Source organism: Strix uralensis, chromosome 15, assembly GCF_047716275.1.
Source record: "Strix uralensis isolate ZFMK-TIS-50842 chromosome 15, bStrUra1, whole genome shotgun sequence".
NCBI classification, from domain to species: Eukaryota; Metazoa; Chordata; class Aves; order Strigiformes; family Strigidae; genus Strix; species Strix uralensis.
In genome coordinates, this window is record NC_133986.1 from 1,853,474 (window position 1) to 1,874,334 (window position 20,861).

General features: G+C 38.0%; 1 protein-coding gene across 3 annotated transcripts in view; it reads left to right on the plus strand.

The window, feature by feature from the left end:
• PARVA (parvin alpha) overlaps nt 1–20,861 on the plus strand; it is a 68,474-nt gene that overhangs the window by 38,819 nt on the left and 8,794 nt on the right. For all 3 annotated transcript variants that reach the window (XR_012630959.1, XM_074884764.1, XM_074884765.1), the window contains exons 2-11: nt 4,779–4,868; nt 4,968–5,038; nt 5,666–5,768; nt 7,614–7,754; nt 9,707–9,822; nt 15,267–15,325; nt 16,381–16,400; nt 17,770–17,831; nt 18,485–18,553; nt 20,186–20,287. Coding sequence is in view for 2 of the 3 variants with exons in the window: in XM_074884764.1 (XP_074740865.1) it covers nt 4,779–4,868; nt 4,968–5,038; nt 5,666–5,768; nt 7,614–7,754; nt 9,707–9,822; nt 15,267–15,325; nt 16,381–16,400; nt 17,770–17,831; nt 18,485–18,553; nt 20,186–20,287 (833 nt within the window). In the remaining variant the exon portion in view is untranslated. The remainder of the gene's footprint in view (nt 1–4,778; nt 4,869–4,967; nt 5,039–5,665; nt 5,769–7,613; nt 7,755–9,706; nt 9,823–15,266; nt 15,326–16,380; nt 16,401–17,769; nt 17,832–18,484; nt 18,554–20,185; nt 20,288–20,861) is intronic.

A 20,861-nucleotide genomic window follows, 5' to 3' on the forward strand; every position in this document is an offset into this window, starting at 1 on the left:
CACTTGAGTAATTTTAGTTTTGTAAGTACGGAATCAATTATATGGAAAGACATGGCTGTAGCACTCAGAGGAGAGACCAGTTAACACTACATCTTGCTGTATTTATTTTATGATTCATTGGATAGATATGCTAAAATACGTCTAAACCACAGAGAGTGCATTGGGTGATGTGGCATTTCTGAGCTCAGTTAAATAATAGGATGCGTTTTATTCAAATCAGAATAACATTAAGCCCTGAATACTAAACAGGGGAGCAAAAAGCCTTCAGCACACAAAATAAACAAGTAAAAAACCCAAATGAAACTGTCTAATAAATACAATGTGGAGCAACAGGCTGCATGTACTGGAGGAATTAAGCCAATTTAAACCGTATGGGCAGTACTCCACTTTCATAGAATCATCGAATCATTTAGGTCAGATGTGCTCGGCATCCAACGGTTTCAATGGCAGTTGGATGCATGCATCAAAGGGCAAAGTCTGGCTCGGAGCACCCGCATGGATTTGATAGCATAGGTTTATGACCCTGTAATCCTAGAGCATCTAAACCAGTAAGAACTCTATCCAGCTTAAAATAGCTGCTGTAGTTGCTGTTGATACAAGCTTGTGGGCTCCCCAGCTCTGGGGCCAAATTTGGTGCTGGCATGGTAGGAGGAAGTCTGTTGACAGCTGATAGCAGTGGAGTTGCACTTGATGACATCATAACAAATTTGACATGTGAAGCTGAATCAGAAGTCTGAGCAGAAGTGTCCTTTCCTTATCCAGAGTTAAAACGGACTTTCACATAGAGATTTGTCTGGCCCATGTGTAACTTGCTTTTAAGGGTCTTCCTTTAAAAGTACATTCCACCCCCAGTTCCACTCAGCCTGGTGACTGTAAAAAAAACCATGAAGGACTGGATTTTCCTCTCATGTCCAAAAGGATAAAGTCCCTAATCATGCCAATATAAGCATGATGAAAACAAGCCCCATGGCAGCCAGCACACCAGGCTGTATCTGGGCTGCAGCAGAGGGTGGGAACAGAAGGATGTTCTTCAATCCAGCTGTGGGGTTGTCCAGTGGCCAAGCTGTCAAGCAGACAACTCTGTGGATACTGCCCTTCAGAGGAACTGCCATGGGTCCCAGTGCACTGATCTGGCTCCTGGCCACTGGTGTGGTATAAATGACCTGCTGCAGCTATGTCCCCTCTTCCCTTCCTGGGTCTATACACTGTAAGGCTCAGAGTGGAGGTCTTGCTGATGCTCCAAATCATTCCTCAAAGTATTTCAAGAAATGAGATTATTTTAATCTCAGCTGCTGCAGAAATTGTCCCAAACCTGTCTGCTTTGTTTTTATTGAAATACTAAATTGCTGAAGTGATTTTCATGAAAATTAATTATAACAAATTAATGAAAAGCAGCTGAAAAATGGATTCTTCTGCTGAAACTGTGGTATGCAAACTCTTAACCTCAATCACATTTTTGTGGTTCCTCTATAAACACCTAAGTATAATAGTGGTTTGTCATGGAACGTTTTTGATAGAAATTCTTAGAAAGTGAGGCTATACTACATAATACATTTTCTCTCCCTTTATGTACAGCTTGATATAATTCATGTGTTCTTACCTGCTCCTTTTAGTAGTCTTATTAATCTGTTGTTAAATCTTTTCTCTTTAGTATTGGGAAAGAAATGAAAAAGATGCTATCAGGCTCGGGGTTTCTCTATCATGTTTTCTGCATGTAGGGGACAGGAGGGCAGGAGGAGTCTTTATTATAGGATGAATACAAACCTTGGGCATGGGTTGTGCACTGCAGAATGCTGAGGAGGAGCTGTCCTCTCTGGCAAACTGGATCCATCTGGGATCTTTGGGTCATCCAGAGGTGGGTTGGGTAGGTTCTGCATGTGGCTTGGGCAGGTGTGAAAAATACAGGTGATTCGAGTGACCTGCTTGGGGGAACAAAACCACCACTTGTGTATACCTGTGTACAGCAAAGTAGGACTTAGGCCCTGCTGTACAACAAATACAACACTTGCAATGCGTTCTGGAACAGATCAATGTATTAGTTTTTCATGTATATTTATTATTATTTTATTTGTATTTTATGTTCCCTTTCTATGCAAAGATACGGCATTTTTTTGTTTGCTTTCTCTTATTTTCAGAAACTCTGATAATATGATGAAGGTTATGTTATTAAAAGTAGAATTCAATAGTTGTGCACAGTGGAGGACAAATATGGGGAGGTTCTGTGGGCCTTGTAAAGAATGCCTTAAAACATTCAGCCTTGAAAGGTCCACTCAGTCTCCCTGGAGAAGTGTCAGCAAGCTCTGCCAGTGGGTCCGTCCCTGGAGAGAGGAGCCAAAATCTTTCCCTCCTGTCCTTCACTAGGAAAATGAGCTGAGTGCTTCCTTCAGTGTGTCTTGCTCAAGCAGAGCATCCAGCCCTTCGGGATGGGAGAGATCAGTGGAGCCAGTTGGCTTGAACGGATTTTATTTACTATGCTCCCTCTTGGGATTGATGTGAAAAAAGCGTTTGCTTCCTAGGAACCTTTGTGTGGAAGTCATCCATGCACTAAACATTTCAGAACAGAAAGACCTCCACATGGAAGTTTTCTATCCACTGACATTTTTATGCCCATAACCATTTTGAACCAAAATTAAAATCAAAGAGGTTAATAAAACCAGCAATGATTTTCTCTAAGGAGTGCTAGCAGTTCAAAAATTGCCATTAAGTGTAAACAGTTCCTGAGATTGTACATGCTAGACCAAATTCATCCTTTCTATAACTCCTCAGAACTCAATGAAGTTACATGAGGGATTAATTTGGTCCTTTGCTCTCAGCCATCAATTTTAGAGGATATACAACAATCGAGGGAACTATTATTGTCAACATTATTTTACAACTTTTTAGAGCTCCTCAGTATTTGTATTTTACAGATACATAAGCAGGGTGAATGTATGGAGTGAAGTTAGTGTTTCAGTATTGAAGGCAGTGGATTTTTCAAAGTTATTTCTGTACAATTAAAAGTAATAAGCATTCTACCAGCCTTATTGGTATGAATCTCACATAGATGCCTGAATACAGCTACACACACTCTTGAAATGTGCACAGGCATTTCATCTGGCAGAGCACAAAACATTTCACAAAGCACAGAAAATATTTGGAAAGTCTTAAGTACTGTTATCACACCAACTGACTAATTATCTCAGTGTTCATGTGAAACTTAGCTATACTTACTACACACAGGAAGTTAAGGCAGAAAGGTAAAACTGTTTTACAAAAGCTAACTTACAAGGCAGTCGTGTGGACAGGAACAAAGCACAAGGTCCCTTTCTACTTTTCTGTTTTCTCCAAACCTAAATTGTTTCTGTAATAGTCAAAAGAAACTGAGGAAAGCTTCAGGTAGTAAATCTGAAATGTTAGATGGTAAATCTGCATCTGCATATAAATCATACATTTTAGTTCATGTCAGAAGGTGTACATACCTGAATCTTTAGGACACGTGCAGAATGGTTGAATTAAGTTATTTAAGTTTAAACTCTGACTGGAACAGTTGTATTGTTGTTGTAACCAGTTCTATTAAAGGTCTGTACACTGGAAAACAAGTGGTCAAAACAACATTACTTACTTGTCATTCATAAGACAGCGAGACTCTTTCCTGGTTTGGTAAATCAGGTTTGCACTGATTTCTTGGTTACAAAGCAACATACAAACTTGTCTGATCACCAGAGTGGGTTCTCTCCCTGCACAGTGCTTTGTGTTCTTCCATAGTGGTGGAATTAGTGTATTGGCTTGTTTGTATTTATTCTGTTATGGAAGCATGTTTGGGCAGTGAAGGAAGGGTTTTGTCTTTGCAGCCTATTAAAGTTTGGGTCACCCAGAGGAATGAATGAAGTTGCTCTGAACTGTACCAGGTACAGAACCTGTACAACACAGAACTAGTGGCAGGGCTGCTTTTACACTTCTCTGGATCTCTCTGCTCCTGTGTTCTCAGACCATGTATTATAAGAACATTGATTTTTGCAGTGTTAGGGGACTTTGGCTGAGCAAGAACTCGTCCATATTTCCTGACAACTGTGGGCATCTCCAAACTGTGGGATCTTGGATTACTTCCCCATTCCTGTGTCCATATTCTTTCTCAACCTATGTCTGAACTCTGCACAAAGGCAGTACTTTTGCGGGTTCATCATCTTACACCTGTGTCCTGCTGCCATGGTTTCTGCTAAAGAAAGCCCAAGAACACAGGCCAGAAGCATCCCACAGTCTGCTCTAGTTGGTCTCTGACCTGAACAACAGAGGTAGCCGTGTGCTGCGACTGCACCTTCAGTCCTAAATAGTTTATCAGTCTGGCAGCTCCTGTGTGGTGGATATATAGCGAGATCCAGCTCTTCTGAAGTATCTAAACTTGAAGCATCTCCAGAGCAAGGGTGACACGGCTGAGAGCAGTAATCATTTCCCTCAGCTAAAATGATTCATTAGTGTTAAAATGTCAAAACTATTAAAATGCAAGGGAACCTTTTAAAATTTGAGGACAATGGGCCTTATCCTGGAAAAGATTTGAGGAAATTGCATTGATTCCAGTCCCATTATCCATGAAAAATCTACTCATGCAAGTAAAGGTTTGTTGGCTGGGCCTCCCATATTTGTTAGCTATGTTTTATTGCTGTAATTACACCTAGTGGCTTATCTAATAGAGTCATGTTCTTATAAAGAAATTAAGACAATTAATGCTACTTTTAGCAAGAGTGAAATAGTAAGTAAAATTGAATTGAAATTTGACCAAGCTCTCCTTTTTTATTTCCTAGTATCTGAATTACAGGAAGAAGGAATAAATGCCATTAACTTACCTCTCAGTCCAATTCCATTCGAACTAGACCCTGAGGACACTATGCTAGGTAATTCACAACAATTTTACATCTCAACATAAAAGCTTGATGTAAAATAAAGTGTCATGCCTGTAATAGTTTCTAATATCTTTCTTTTAAACCTTCCAGAGGAAAATGAAGTACGAACAATGGTTGATCCAAATTCAAGAAATGACCCAAAATTACAAGAACTAATGAAGGTAATGAAAAGCATGTAAACACTTTCAGGAAAGTGAAACTATTTTTAAATCTATCCCTGCCTCTTTCATTTGAGCACTTCAAAGCACTGTTTAGATATTAATTAAATGAAACCACGGGGTGCATACATCCCAGTGAAATGGACAGGTCATTTGTTGCAGTATCTTGTTCTAGATACGGCACAGAAATACTTAAGAATTTGGATTAAAATCCTGAGTTCAGATTCTTAGTCCCATCCCACCCCCAATCTAAGATCACACTGACTTCCCTCATAGTCTTTGTGATTCTTGGGGTTAGAACTTTAGCAGAAAGTTTCATTATAACTGAATTCAGCACCTTTTGCTTCACAGTAAATGTTAAAATACTACTGACAGATTTCACTCCAGAAAGCACTGCATCAATCCAGTATTTGTCTAGACCTTGTGGTGCATTGACACAGACACCTTAAAAGAATCCTTCCTAAGTCCTTCCTATTTTCTTCTGATGGTCTTTCAGACTGATTGTATTTTGAGCCATTGCAGCTTTGGTATTCTTTCTGCTAAATAGTTTCATCATTGTACAAAATGACATGTGTTTTAAATTGCAAATGAATAGTGTATAATACTGCCAAATTTGTGTTTCCCATATAGGTATTAATTGACTGGATTAATGATGTGTTGGTAGGAGAGAGGATTATTGTGAAAGACTTGGCTGAAGACCTGTATGATGGACAAGTATTGCAGAAATTATTTGGTAAGAAAAAATATATGTGCATGCTGTTGGGGCACTTTGTCAGTAAGTAGATCACTTGTTCCTACTTAGAAGCCTTGGTATCATCTTACATTTATGCCACAAAGTGATATAAAAATAGCATTGTATTATGAAACCCTTGAGCAATAGGCTGTATGCACAATCCTTATAGCTACAGTGCAATGTGTGGTGCTCTGTAGTTGATGAGAACAGCATAAAGCCTACCTGGGGTGCTAGAGAGGGAGGGTTCTTGTCTTGGCAGCAGTATACACTCCAATTAAATTTATTATCTGCATATGTGCTGTACAAACTTAACCGTGTTACAAGTGGAAAGTAAGTTTGAAGGCAGGGGTATTTTCAGTACAACGGTGGATGTTTTTAATCTCTGCTGGTTCCATACTGTAGTTTATTCACATCGCGAAGTTCCTCTGGAAAGTTGGAATTTCTTTCTGATTTGATGTCTGGCTTTTAATGTTACTGAGGTAAATGGTACCCGGTGGACTGCAAACTGAGCTTCAGCTGAGAAACAGATAGAGAAAAGAAACTGCTAATGCAGAGCTGGCATGTGCTCTTTTAACTGTTGGCTTGGAAGCCATTTTCTTAGTTATTACAGCTCATAAAGTCTCCAGTAAATTTCTTTTCAGTATCTTAAATGAATCTTGAAACATCATGTGAGCACTTCTAATAAAGACTACACAGACTATTCCCTTCTATGAATGGTTAAGCTATTTAATATATTGTGATGGACTGGATATGCCCCAGACTGAGCAATTTGATTCTCATGGGCGGACCTCCAGTGGCTTCACCCAAAACCCCAAAAATGCATATCAGATACAGCCTGACTCTAAATGTGTGTATACTGATCCAGCACTTATTGATTTCAGTGGAATCTTTTCCATTACTCTTAATTCCTTATGGGTCAGGTCTCTGCTAACTAAAGACTTTGGTCTTGTTGTGAGACTGTGCACAGACTGATTTCTGTGGAGGCACAAGAAACCTGTATCTCTTAATTATCTCTTAAGAAGATACTTTCCATTGTCTCTTAATAAGATATTCTTTCATAGAAGTAAATTGATAGGTGACCAAGCATTTTGTTTCTGGTGTTATTATCAGGGAGATTTTACTGCTAAATGTTCTTTGCTTACTATTTAATGGTAAACATAAGCCATGTATGTAATACACCTAGCAATCTGTACTAATTATTAACAAACCAATTCAAGGTATTTTAAAATCTATTTTGCTACTGCAAATTCTGCTATAGTTTCATAGAAAGAAATTGCTCAAGGTTTTAGTTGTTTTCATACCTCCAGAAATACTTGTTTGCATTTTTTGGGTGCATCTGCCACCTCTATGAATATGGTGTCACATCACTTTTATCACAAACGGACCGAGTAAAATTTTTAAATCTCCTGACTCTGAGGGAGAAGCTATGAGGCTGAGACTGCTGAAACAAATCTTCTTAAAGTTAGTATCTGTTTCCTAGGCTGCTGTACAACACACTTGCATACAGAATACCCTTTATCCAGTAGCAACAGAAGTAATGAGCCTTACTTTCGAGTCTTGTGTTCCCTAAAGGGAGTTGCAGCAAATATTTGTTAGCCAGTAGTGTGGCTTTCATTAATACATGGCCTTTTCCTTGGCAATGGGTAAATAAAGCGAAAATGTGAACTGTATCTTTAGGAGCTCAGAAGTGTGGGGGGAAAGTGGTTCTGGAAGGAAAACCAGATAATTTTAAATCTAGGAAGTCTTAATATCTCTTGAATGTACATCTGGGTGCATGTAATGTCTTTGTGTTCTTCATGGAGTTGACAATGGTTTTTCTTGTTTTTTCTTCTATTATCACTTCAGAGAAACTTGAAAGTGAGAAGCTGAATGTTGCTGAAGTTACTCAGTCTGAAATTGCTCAGAAACAGAAGCTACAGACAGTGCTTGAGAAGATCAATGAAACCCTTAAACTCCCCCCCAGAAGCATTAAATGGAACGTTGACTGTAAGTTGTGTGTTTTCTATGCTGTTCTCATTTGTTGACAGCCCAGAGTTTGTAGCTACTATCTGGAATTCTGAAATATCCAGCGATAAGGGAAGGCTGTATTTATGGTAGGAGCTGCTCTGCAGGGCACTTCCAGATGTGGTACGCTCTACCCTCTTTACTGGTGCTCAACCTCCAACTTAAATAAACTGTCTTTTCAGAGTCTGTCAAAGTATGGTATTTCTGCTCTTAAGTTCATGCATGCAAGCTTAAATTTTGTGTTACTCAGTTGGTTTGTTGAAACAGCTGAGTACCTACATAAATGTAGGAGATAGACAGAAGGAGAGTTAGGTCCTAGGACTCTTTGTCTGTGTAAAACTTGCAACGTAAATATGAATAATATTTCTGATCATTTAAGCCTAAATCTGAACCACTGATTTGATTACAAAATTCTCATCAAGATTAGGACTCCACTCTTCCTGTTTTATTGTATTAAAATGAACATAGTAATATCTAATAGAAATGCCCTCAGTGGCCCAACACAAGACATTTTAGTGCATATGTGTTGCAGAAAGCAGGTTATCATCAGTTTTAGAAAATAAGGCCTCTTAATCTGTTTTAAGTTTGGTATCCAGAATCATTTCACACTGGTGAATACCTTGACCAGTATATAGCAGTTTCCCTGTCTCCTATACCTGTCTTGAGCTGAGCTGTTTTGTATCCTGTTCCATTCACAATAAATTAGTGAGAGGGAGAGAAATAGCTCAAGGGAGGAAGAGTGAACATTAGGCATCTCTGACTTTCCCCTTTGTGTGGTTCCACTGAGTTTTCTGTCCCCATCTCTCTTCAGTATCTCCCCAGGTTTTTTCCATTCTCTGTTAAGCAGCTGGAGGCAGGGTGTTTGGAGTGGCCTGACAATTTAACTTCTAGTTTTAATTTAATGTTTTACATGTGTTTTAGAGCTAAAGTAGAGATAGACAGCAGCAGCTGGAGCCAGCTGTAGCACACACCGGTGCTAGGCAGACAGACATCTTTCTAGTGTTTGGCTAAAGCACCTCATCCGTGACCACTGGCACCCCTGCAAAATTTGACAGCAATACCACATTTTATATGAATGGGTATCTCCACGGCATAGTTGAGACTTGCATTGGAAGATAATGAGGAAGGATATTTTAGTGAATCTGACCCTGCTTTACCAATGAAGTAAGGTAGTAGTTATTGGTTAATTCAAGTACAAAAAACATTACTGTAGCTATCAAAGGTCATTCCTAAGAATACTTACTCTGGGGAAGACTCTAAATGCTAAAACAAAATAGAAGAATAAGAAAGGCAACAATAATTGGAAATTATTCATTTTCATGCCAATGGTTTGATATTTGATTAGGGATTTCCTACAGTATGGCTTTTGATATCTTGTAAGTCATGTTAGTGTTAACTACCCATATGAAACCTGCTGTGAAAAAGGTTCAATAACAAGAACTATAACAACTTCATGAGGAATGTTTGAGTCATTGAGTTTAGTAAGTTACTGCTTAAGGCTTCTGCCAAAATAGGCTCATTTATCATCCTGCAGACATTGTGACACTTAAAAATGAATAAGTGCATGTTATGAGTACAAAAATATCTTTCTGATAGTCCATAAATCCTTACTGAAATAAAGGGAATAGAGGAAAGGAGAATGCAGAGACAGCACTGCTGTATATGAAATCTGGCTTTTGAATTATCTTTAGATTTTCATCTACATAAGCCTATGGCATCCAGACATGTTGCAAAAAGTAACGCTTTGGTGCTGACAAACATTGCTGACCTGTTGAGCAGGAGGAGGCCAGTAAAGGCAAGGGGTCTTAAAAGTGCCCTCTGGCTCCAGGTGGCAAGAGGAAAAAAAGTCTCGTAATCCCTACCTCCTAAAAAGTAAAAATATGTGCCCTAGTTACTTTGCAGTTTGTAACTTGTGCTTTTAATATCTATTTCAGCTGTTCATGCTAAAAGTCTCGTAGCAATACTTCATCTTCTGGTTGCATTATCACAGTATTTCCGAGCACCAATCAGACTCCCAGATCATGTGTCCATTCAGGTGGTGGTTGTGCAGGTAAGAGGGTTGTGAAACAGCTCTTGGTAGTGTTGTGAAATTGGCTGAGGGGTTTCTTGAAAAATACATCTAGAGTTTCTGTTTGGGCAGGCATGCATGCCTCTCTCTGGCTTACAAGAAACACACGTGCATCTTCCCTGCTGACAGTGCTTCAACCCGAAAGAGGCAGAAGTGCTTTCCCAGATTGAGCTGTGGCTCAGAATATCTTATTTTGATTGTGAAGTGGCCAGACTCTGACATTAAAAATATATGAAGCATTATTATTGTTGGAATGTGTTTATCACCCAATATGATCTCTAGAATTATTATTTTTCCCATTTTTGATGGTCTTCTCGCTTGTGTAGAGATTCAAATCATTCTTGGCACTGAATGATGAATTGTCACTGTTTATTACATTCAGATTCGTGGTAGGTGACTAAATATTCTTTTTCAGCCTTGTGCATGCTAATTTAGTCTGATTACAGTGTTGGCTTTCTCATAAGCATGCAAAAAATACCCCATCAACTAAATCTTTTGTGTCAGTCAGTCTCCTTATTAGAGCCTCCTCCATCCAAACTCCCCATGTTATTCTGTTGATCGTTTTTCTTTCCGTTGGACTTGTGCTTGCTCTATCTTATTTGGTCTCTTCCCATTTAATCTGTTTTTTTTTCTCTCCAATTAACTTTGCCTTTACTTTTCACACTGTTAACTGTCTTTATTTATGTGTTTTAACTGATGTTACCCTGAGTATCTGGTGCAAAGAGCTATTGCTCAAGTTTTGTGTGCCTGAAAATCTGTGGGACAGATCTCCTTTTTCCAGCATTTGAACTAGACGAGTTTTGTAATTTGTGGAGGAATCTGAAGGAGAGTCTCTGGTAGATGTATCACTGATGCCTGATGATGACTCATTGACTCTCAGATTCTGCTTCATGGGCTTCTCTACAGATGATGAAAGAGAACCCCAGCAAATCTGCAGTTACCTATCTAAGGGTTCAGAGGAACATAATTTTCAAGAACTTTCCTTTGGCTATTATAAATATCTTAATGACAGTGGTTTATCTCGAAGCTTAAGAAAACAGGAGTGCAGCAGTCAGGGCATCTTTAGGATGAGAAACTAAACCAGAAAAATAACACAGTCCTAAAATAGAGAACCAGATCTTGCATTCTGCTGTCACTCCATATGTCCAGACAAAATTCCTGTTGAAATCAATGGATGTAATTGTCCTCTCTTTAATAGGCTAATGTAGTTCAACAGCAAATCCACTGAAATCAGTACAGATAAACCAATTTAAAAACAATAAGTAGTGGGAGAATCTGGCTCACTGCTGTGCCTCTTAGCTACACAGCTGTAGCTCAGGCGCCAGTGAATTGCAGAGAAAGCAGTTGCACCAGAATAAAATCCAAGTAATGTTGTAGAAGATTTCATCCTCCAGACACAGTCCTTGGTGAAAGTCAATCAGCAGAACTCCAAGGCTATGCTGATTCTTATTAACAGAGGGTGGGGGCCAGTATTCTTACTGAGATATTTTTTCTTTTTTTTTTTTATGGTGGGTTGGGTTTTTATTTTTTAAATCTGTCTTTCATGTCCTGTGGGATTGGTTCTATATAATTCATCATGTACCCTTTGTTTTAATCAACAATCAGCAAATCCTAGAGCCTAATTTTAATGTTCAAACTTGCACACCTCACGTTCTAAACCCTCATACATTCTGTAAAGTAAGGTCACGCCTAGGGAAGTTTAACAGACCATGTGGTAGGTGGTTTTAAATTCTACTCTGTACAGTTTGATAAAGGGAATAGTAAAGAGAGAGAAATGAAGGAACAAAGTACTTTTATGAAGTCTTTAAGGAAGACTATCTTCATTCATTCATGATTTTGGTAGGTTAGAAACACATAAAATGTGAGGGTTACCCTGTTGGCTGCGTATAGTTTATTGAAATAGAAACAAAGATATTTCTGAAACAAAAAATGTGCTAATGCCCAACAGGTAATCAGCACAGTTCTTACGAAAACTTGTTTCCTTTCGCTGTTTTGTACAAAAGCTGTTAGTAATGAGACTAATACGAAATCTGGGTTATAAGCTAATTTGGGGAAAAATGTGATAGTTGGACCTTTTGTAGCTATTTTGTTATATTATTTTCTTTTCCTTCCATAATAATAGAATGAATAACTTTGAACAAAACTGAGGCTTTGTGTGATCTTTTCTACTGAAACAAGTGAGAGCTTTTGTGGAGAGCTGGATCTTGCCATCATTTTGCCTCTTTTTAAAAACTGTTTATTTATGTCATCCACAAATGGTTAAATGACAGATTGGTTGTGTGCAAGAGATGTAAGTCAGAGAGTATAAGACTGCATGGGCAGAGCAGCCAGAATGGCTTCAGCATATTCTGAGCACTGCAACAGCAATTCTTGAGTGCATAAACTACTGTGAAGCAAAGCTAGGAAATTAATGAGATTCGAAGAAGGTGTACATCACAAGCTTAATCTGAGATCATTGGTCCCATTGCCTGGGAAGGTCCCAAATGGTTCCGAGCAGCATTGCCTCCAGGTTCCCAAGAAATCTTCTTTTGAACCTGACTAATGTATTTGTTCTTTCAAGCTCCATAATAGTTCTGCATTTCATTTTGGTGGGGCAATTATAAAACATGATTCTCCAGATGAAATGGATAGCAACAATACATAGGTAAAACCCTTTCAAACAGTGGGAAGGTTTTCAGAGTGGGACTTTGTATGGGAAATTAAGCAGTTTGCCCTCAGTTACATAAAACTGCTGACATACAGCTGACACCAAGAGAGATGAAGAGGCAGCCCTTTCCATTTCCAGATATATTACCCAAATTTCGGATGTATTTTTTTGTTCTAGAGGTAGTCACCAATTTAAAATGATCAGTGATTAGGAAGCTCTTTCATGGCCTTTAGTGGAGTCTTTCAGCTGTGAGGGAAGAAAATGACAAGCCTATCCAAATAGTCTTCTGTGGTCTCTGGAATGTGCACTGAGCTTTTCTCTTTAATGAGGAATATTAATTCATGCCTCGTTTCTCAGTGACTTTCAAATAGTAGATGTTCATTTTTATCATTTGTTATTTCAGTTATAGCCACTGTTGTCTTTAAGGAACATCGCTGGACACTCTTTTCAGTCCTCAGTAGCACTTCTTTGTATTTTTAGGAAGATTGTGTTATTCTCTCTCTAGTATAAAACAAACTTCACAACAGGTGTCATCAGTGTTAGGGTCAGTTTTGAGGTGGAGAGTTTTTAAAGTGCAAAAGATTTATGGGAAGCAGCCTTCACAGAGAAGGTGCTTAGACTAGTGTTTCTAAGGTCCATTCTGATTGTTGCCATTGAGACTTTTTCACCAGTGTCTTACAAGTCAAGAGCATTGGAAAGTCTATCTTGAAATGTGCTGGTCAAATAAGTGTCCAGTGGGTGCATGTTGTGTTTGGGCAGTGTGGAAATTCCATTAATATTAGTGATCAGATGCCAGGTACAAAACTAGGGCTTGATGTCTTGTCATCTCTCTTTTTTTTTTTTTTTTTTTTTTTTTGGCAACAGTAGGATTAAGGTGCAGAATTCTTATTTATATTAATTGCAGTTTATCAAAAAGGGAAATATGTTTTATATCAGTACTGGAGCATGTTTTAGGCTATTTTTGCACATTTTCAGAGGGAAGGTAGAGTACAGGTAGAATCCTTTTTCTTCTCCCACATCACTGGACTGGGCACTGAGAAGTACAGTTCCCATTGCTGTGGTGCTCAACTCATCTAGGAGACAAGAGTGATAGGGCTTCTGCTCCAGAAGGCATCATTGGCATGTTAGAGTCATCATTGGGAGAAAATAAGTTTCCTTTCACCCTGCAGCAAAGGGAAAAATAAACAAAAATGCTAAACAGAGTAGAATTCTAACTTGACCTAGCATGAACTAGATTGTTACTTCAAGTGCAAGTCTTGCACTGTTGCTGGCTGCACAAGCTGGAAATGAAGATAGACCTAAATGATATTTTTCTCCAGGTTTTCAAGGTATATGACAGAAGATGTCTCGGCAGCTTTCTGTGCCCCTCTTTTTCAGTATGTAGCACAGTGGACTCCACTCTGTCTTTTTAATGTTCGGATGCCTCCCTGAATGCATTTTTAACGGTGTGCAAGATATTTAGTAAAAGTGCTTTAAAAAATATAATAACCCGTGAAACTGTCATCTAGCTAAAAGGACAGTTCAGATTACTTCAAGCGCCAGTCTGAAGTGAGCCAGAGGGTACCATGTATGGCTTTCTTGCAGAAAGTGAGTTTGATCCTCATATATTTTAGTAACGCAGTATAGAAGTAATAGACTCAAGCCTGGCCAAATCCTCAGCACATGATACACCAGGGACTGCCTCGGGTAGGGATGAGCTATCTTCTCTAAGACAGGGAAGAACATCAGTCCCAGTCCACATGCCATGAAGGACTTTTCCAAAAGGTTATTCTCCTTTTCTCTTTCCCACATAGAAGGCAAGTCTAGGACCAGCGTAAAATTATTTTTCTCATTTCCTTTTATGACAGGGAGTGAAGAATCATAAATAATTGCCTAATGTCTAGACTTTACATGCAGTCATCAGCATTTGCCTGACTTTTCTTTTTGTACTGCAAAATTTTACTAATTCCAGTGAATAGAATTAACACAAAAAGAGGCAAAACATATGTGCGGTATTTACACCACCACCACCAGATGACTGTGATCAGCATACTGGAAACAATGTCAAATTTTTAAACTCCTTCATTTTCCAACTGACTCAAATAGCAACCATTTGAGTTGGCTTCTGCCATTTTGTGTACAGCTTCTAGCCACAGGCCACTCACCACCATGTACAAAGGGCTTCTCGCATCTGAAGAACATTGAACTCAATGCATATATTAACACCAAGATGACTAGGGTCTGGAGCAGGCTGTGAATGGATTATCCTCCATTTTGATTTTCCATCACAAGCAAATAGAGCTCTCTGTGTGGAGAGAAGTCAGAAGAGGAAAACACTGAGGCAAAAAAGGGAGTATGAACAGGGCAGAAAGAACAGATAGCCTGGGGGCAAGATTTTTGCAAAAGAGAAGCATGGGCACCATCTGCCAAGCTGTTCATTGAAATACAAGGTTTAATTCAACTCACCTAGACATACCTCTACTAAAATACATACATATATGTTTAGGTTGTTTCAAATGTCTTGCTGAATTGAGGCCTTTAAAAGAAAAGTGAATTAAGAACGATGGAGAAAGGAAAAGAAATACTTCCTTCTACAGGTGGAGTTTCAAGTTTCTTGTTAATGTACAAAAGAATTTTCTGAAATACTTGCAAGGTGAAATAATATATTACTGTAAGTTCATTCTAAAAAAGTTTTTATTTTACAGGTTTCTTATCTAATTATGTTTGTGGATCACAAATTTTTACTGTACCCTAAACATTAAACTTTTCTGAGAAAAATGTCATTTTTTATTTTTTCCAGAAACGTGAAGGAATCCTCCAGTCTCGACAAATCCAAGAGGAAATAACTGGTAACACTGAGTATGTCAACACCACTTTTGCCAGCAGTTCAGTAATTGAACACAGATGCATCTCAGAAATTCAAACATTTGCTGATATTTAGATTTTGGTATTGGGGTTCCAGGGAAGATGATGCATCAGCCAGTGACTGTGTTTTAGCCTTTTCAAGAGCTGCAAACATGCGTCTAAAACTATAAAAGGGTGAGGAAATAGAGAGCTGGGGAACTAAAAGCAGGAGACTAGGATAGAAGAGAAGACAGAGTGAGGAGATACAAAATCTCTGTATTTATCTGCTACTGATTTATTTCTTTATTATATTTCTTATTATTTTATTCAAAAGTCCTTCAAACAAGCAAGAAAGATATGCCTCATTCTTTTATGTTGGTATTTATTTGATAGAGAACTAGATTCTTTCAAAAAGCAGTGTGACATGACTAATTTTAGATGTTTGGACTTCAGGAATGTAAAATGACAGTAGTAAGCCCTGCACATGTCATCTCGCCAAACAGTTTATAACAGAAAAGTTATTCCAAACCAAAAACAATAGTAGAATATCCTAGTTTCTAATAGAATGGAAAGAAGCTGGACTATTGATTTATTAATCTTTGGATTAGTTTACATGTAATAGTTATATGAGGGATTAACTGGAGCTAAATGCTGCAGTCATTAAGAACCCAGTCCAAGCATTGTTTTGGCTGAAATTGTATTGTAGTTGGTGTGGTAAAAGCATCTTTAAAACAAAGGGAAAAGTTTTCACAAAATCAACATGAAAAAGCCTTCTTCACTCAGGCAAGGTGTGTTGATTTGATTCAATAGTAGAAAATCTGAGATCTGTCCTCCCATGAGACTTTAGTGAAGCCAGGAGATATTATGCTGATGGACTCCAGACTAATCCAGATTCTCAGCTGGAGTAACTTGATGAAGGTTTTCTTAATTCCATGGATCTACTCCAGTTTTCACCAAGCTGAAGATGGCCATGTATGCTGTTTTCTTTTGCAGCACAGTGTCTGCAAGTGAATTATACATAACTGTGTTTTGTTCTTTTTGTTGTTTTGTTTTGTTTTGTTTTTCCATAGGGCATTATCAGGAAGGCATGGTAAGTTCATTTGATTATTATCTTTTTCTTGAGGCAGCCAAAGTATACATTAGTTCTGCAGTGGGTGGACACTTTGATCAAACTGCAAGGAAGTAGATGATTTCAAGTTGCCCTGGCAAATACATAAATATATGCACCACAGGCTATTGTGGCAGTTAACAAAAGGAAAAAAGCATTAAAATCAGTCTGACCATCTTTAAAACACATTTCATTGCTTTTTAGCACGTGTTAATTTGAAGGTGCTTTGTGTTTTAGCCTCCAGAACATTACTGTAATAGTATTAATGGTCATAAGTTCCCAGCATAATATGAAGTGATGTCTTGTCTTATAAACCAGCTGGTGAACTTGTTGGCATTCTTGCATACATTACCTACTTACACTTTATGACTTTGAGTCATTATTCAGCAGGCTAACCATGCAAGTTCCTGTGCCTTGTATGTCTTACTGCTAGTACTTAGGCTGGCCAAATGCCTGGCCAACAGAAAACACTCATCTGAGGAGCTTAGGTGGAGTCCCACCAAGAATTTAGCATTTGCTTCTTGTATTATTTCAATGGCTGTCTTACAGCTGATATAAAAGGCTACATGCATGACCTCTTTTCCCAATGATATCCCTGAGCAGTCTTGCTCTGTATAAAGTCTGCCTTCTACAAATGCCTTTGGATCTACTCTAGCATTTTTTTATTGAGGAATATGAATGTAGCTTTTTGTGGACTCATTTGCTATCATTCAAATGATTGTCAGGGTGAAAATTGCTCAGAAAAGTCTCTGGTGCCTTTTTATATTTTTTTTTTTTTCTATTTTCTTAAGAAGGTGACTACAGTAGCACTCCAGTCGTGCTACCCTAGGTTGTCTGTCCTGCTGATAATGTCTTAAATTGCATATCAGAATGGCCCAAAAACATCTATACAAAGGATTACATTGCAGCTATGTAATCATAAGCTTGCCTGAGGTGGTTAATAATGTAGCACACCACAATGCAGTCAGTGGCCCATGGGGAAAATCCTCCTCTATAGATGTAGTGATTCCAGATGTAAACTCCTGTTGTTCTGCACAAAATGATTTGGTTACTTAGCTCCCTGTATCTGGCTGTTTAAGGTTTTATACATAAAGATACCATTCTTTGTTCATTTCTGAGAAACAGGGTTATTATGTAATACAAATCCTACTTGAAAATGATGCTTTTTATAAATAATAGAGAATAAGTTACTAGCAGCTTATAGTGAGAGAGCAGTATGCAAAACACATGATACTATACTGAAACCTTTTGCAGACTGTGTTGTCTCAGACATGTATGTGCCTCAATAAGTATTTATTCTGCATTTGGACAACTGCTGCTCAGTGTATTAACATCTCTGAATGTTTTTCAGAAAGAGATGCATTTGACACTTTATTTGACCATGCTCCAGACAAGCTCAATGTAGTGAAAAAGGTTGGAAAGTTTTTATTTTTAAAATACGTAATGTGTGCATGTGCATGCTTGTGTGTATCTGATTGTACCTATGTAGTGAGTGTACATGTATATAATATATAATTGGCATAGTTTGCATACATTAAATGCAATCAAGCTTTATGCTTAAACAAATATACAAATTCATGATTATAATGTTACTTTTTATTAATATTCAGCAGCATGAACCTAACTTTGGAACACAGAACAACATGTAGTTATCAAAGTTTCCATCAAACAGAAGTTCTCACAAAGTGTATGTTGAGTAGAACCCAACTGGTAGATTGAGTGTACTGATGCCAGAGAGGTATCCAGTTTATAACTGCCAGGGGTCTGACGCAGAGGATTTTGGCTGCTGTCAGATTTGAGTGGAGTCCAATTACCCACTTCCCTATAGTCTATGTTTTGACAGTGTATTTTTATTTATATATATCACATTAATTTTATTTCTGTTCTTCATTTTTGAGGAATATTTTCTTTTTTTTTTTGTAATGGCACATCTCCATTTTAAAACTTAAAAATTGTGTTGCAGTCTCTTCACTCACGCAGGTGCTCTTCTGAGTGGAGTTCATACTGCATGCATTGAACTGCTGCCCTACTGAATAGGCCTTCACTACATTGTTTTCATATTTCAGACTCTCATCACTTTTGTGAACAAGCATCTGAATAAATTGAATTTGGAGGTCACTGAACTGGAGACCCAGGTAGGATTTTACAGCCTTTCTTAAAGGGAAGGGATAGTTGCACTATGTTATGCACTATGCCCCCAACTTCAGTCAGAAATTTCATTGAATTTTTATTGATTGAGCTCTAAGATGTTATTTCAGTGGGAGACCCTTAAATTCTAAGTATGTTTGTATGAGGAAGACCCTCACCAATTAAGCAAAGAAATCATGAGAGCAGCTAAATTTCTCTAAAGCAGTTTTGTACTGCTATTAGCATAAAAATTAATTAACAGATGCTACCTCTTGGGCACTGCCAAGTGCTGTAAGCAGAACCTGTGCTTGTTTTGGTCAGGAAAGAACTCTGTCCACTTGGTTTGATCCAGTGTCAAGCTGAACAGTTGTTTCCTGCCTACCTTTCCACAAGCATGCAATCGTGTGGGATTACAATGACTCTATTCAGTGAGATATGCTCTTGAGAGTAAAGCTAGTCAAGTGTATAGGCAGCTGTACAGTTGGGCTGCAGGCTTGATTGCACCACAGAAATAGCGTGGTACATGGTCTTCTTTCTTGTTCTCAGCTGCTAAATTGGCTGAAAAGAAGCTAAAAGAAAAGCTTAATCCTACTGTATTAATACCTCCCCATGCGAACAATTGCAGCAGTTATCATAAGAAAATTACAAGGTCAGGCAGGAAGGATGATCCGCACTACCAAAAAACCCCAGGTGTCTTCAGGATGGGCTTTATTTTATATCTTGATTCATGTTATTAAGAATCTCTGGTTTATTTAAATAGCTATCAATCAAAGATTTTTCAAACCTAAAATTAAGATTTAGGTGGAAATACTGTGTAAGGGTTTTTAGAAAGCTGTTCCCTATGCTTGCTTATTGCATTGTTTACTTTTGGAAAAAATGTATTACTCAAATATAGCTAGAAACCCCTTAAGCGTTTATCCAAAACAGTATTCCCTAAGATGAGAGACTATTTCTATCAGTTGAAAGAAAATTACCTATCTCAGGAAGGTGATGGGTTGCTTCAGGTAACTCAATTTGATTTTGAGAGTATCTCAGTGCACTGGTAGACCTGATGCCACAGGGGTGAGAGTGAAAGGCCTTTAACAAAATCTTATGGATGTTGCTATTATTTTAGCTAGAAATGAACATATATCAATTAGATATTTTCCATCTGTAATTACATACACTTAAAATTAAATTGACACAGACTTGCAGAACATGAATGAAGATGATTCTTTGTTCCTTTATTTCTTCCAGTATACTGAATTTCAGTGCAGTCATGAGATTGCACCTTCATGCTGCTTTTCTCTGCTCAGGGAATGCATGCCATTTGAGAGCTCCAAAGGTGGCTGTTCCCATCCCCCACAACTAGCAGAATAGAAAGCAAAGGCATAGATCAAAGCCACTGACCACCTCCCTTTCCAGGAACTTTATTCTGCATATATATTTTAGCATTAGTTCAGTTTTGGAGAAGGCATAACAGAGCATACTAACTAAATAAAAGGAATCAAAGCAGTGAGATGAGATCTTTTACTTGCAATTTAAAAGATTTGTATTTGTAGCTTGTTGACAGTTCTTCATTAGACAATATATATCTTGTTCATTAAGCAAAGCAATGAGTTACTCTTCGGAAAATGTACTGAGAAATGTCTTTTTTACAGTTTGCAGATGGTGTGTACTTAGTCCTGCTAATGGGTCTCCTAGAAGGCTATTTTGTTCCTCTACACAGCTTTTTCTTGACTCCTGATAGTTTTGAACAAAAGGTAATTAAGTTTCATTTTTCTGGTAAAACCAAATAAACATATAAACATGTCTAATAGTACCAGGATGACACGAAGTTTTCCACGTAAATTTGATGTAAATAGCTGAAATCAAGAGAGGACTGTACTGGTAACCATTTCCAAGCATTTTTAAGGTCTCTGTATTAATGCTTATCTGGAATAAAAGTGAAAATTATATTAATGATGGGACGGTTAGCAAGTATTAACTGATTGTGGCAGCCATTGTGTGATGCTGTCATTGAATCAGACTTACTGTTCATTAAGTGTATAAAGAATTATACACATGAATTGATGACAGAACTGATTTTTTGTGTCCAAAATCCAAGAACTTAACATTTGAAAGGTTTCATGTTTTTGGAAGCATAAAGACATATATGTACAATGCAGCATTTTAAGACCAACCATTACCTCAGTGTCTGTTGCTATCCAGGTAATTCAGCTGTCTATTCAAGACAAGAGCAGTTCATGGACCATCATGTTCCAATTTTTAAACTTGTGGGAGGTGGGCTATTCTTACTTCTAAGTAATTTTTCTGTGGGTATTATTAGTTCACATG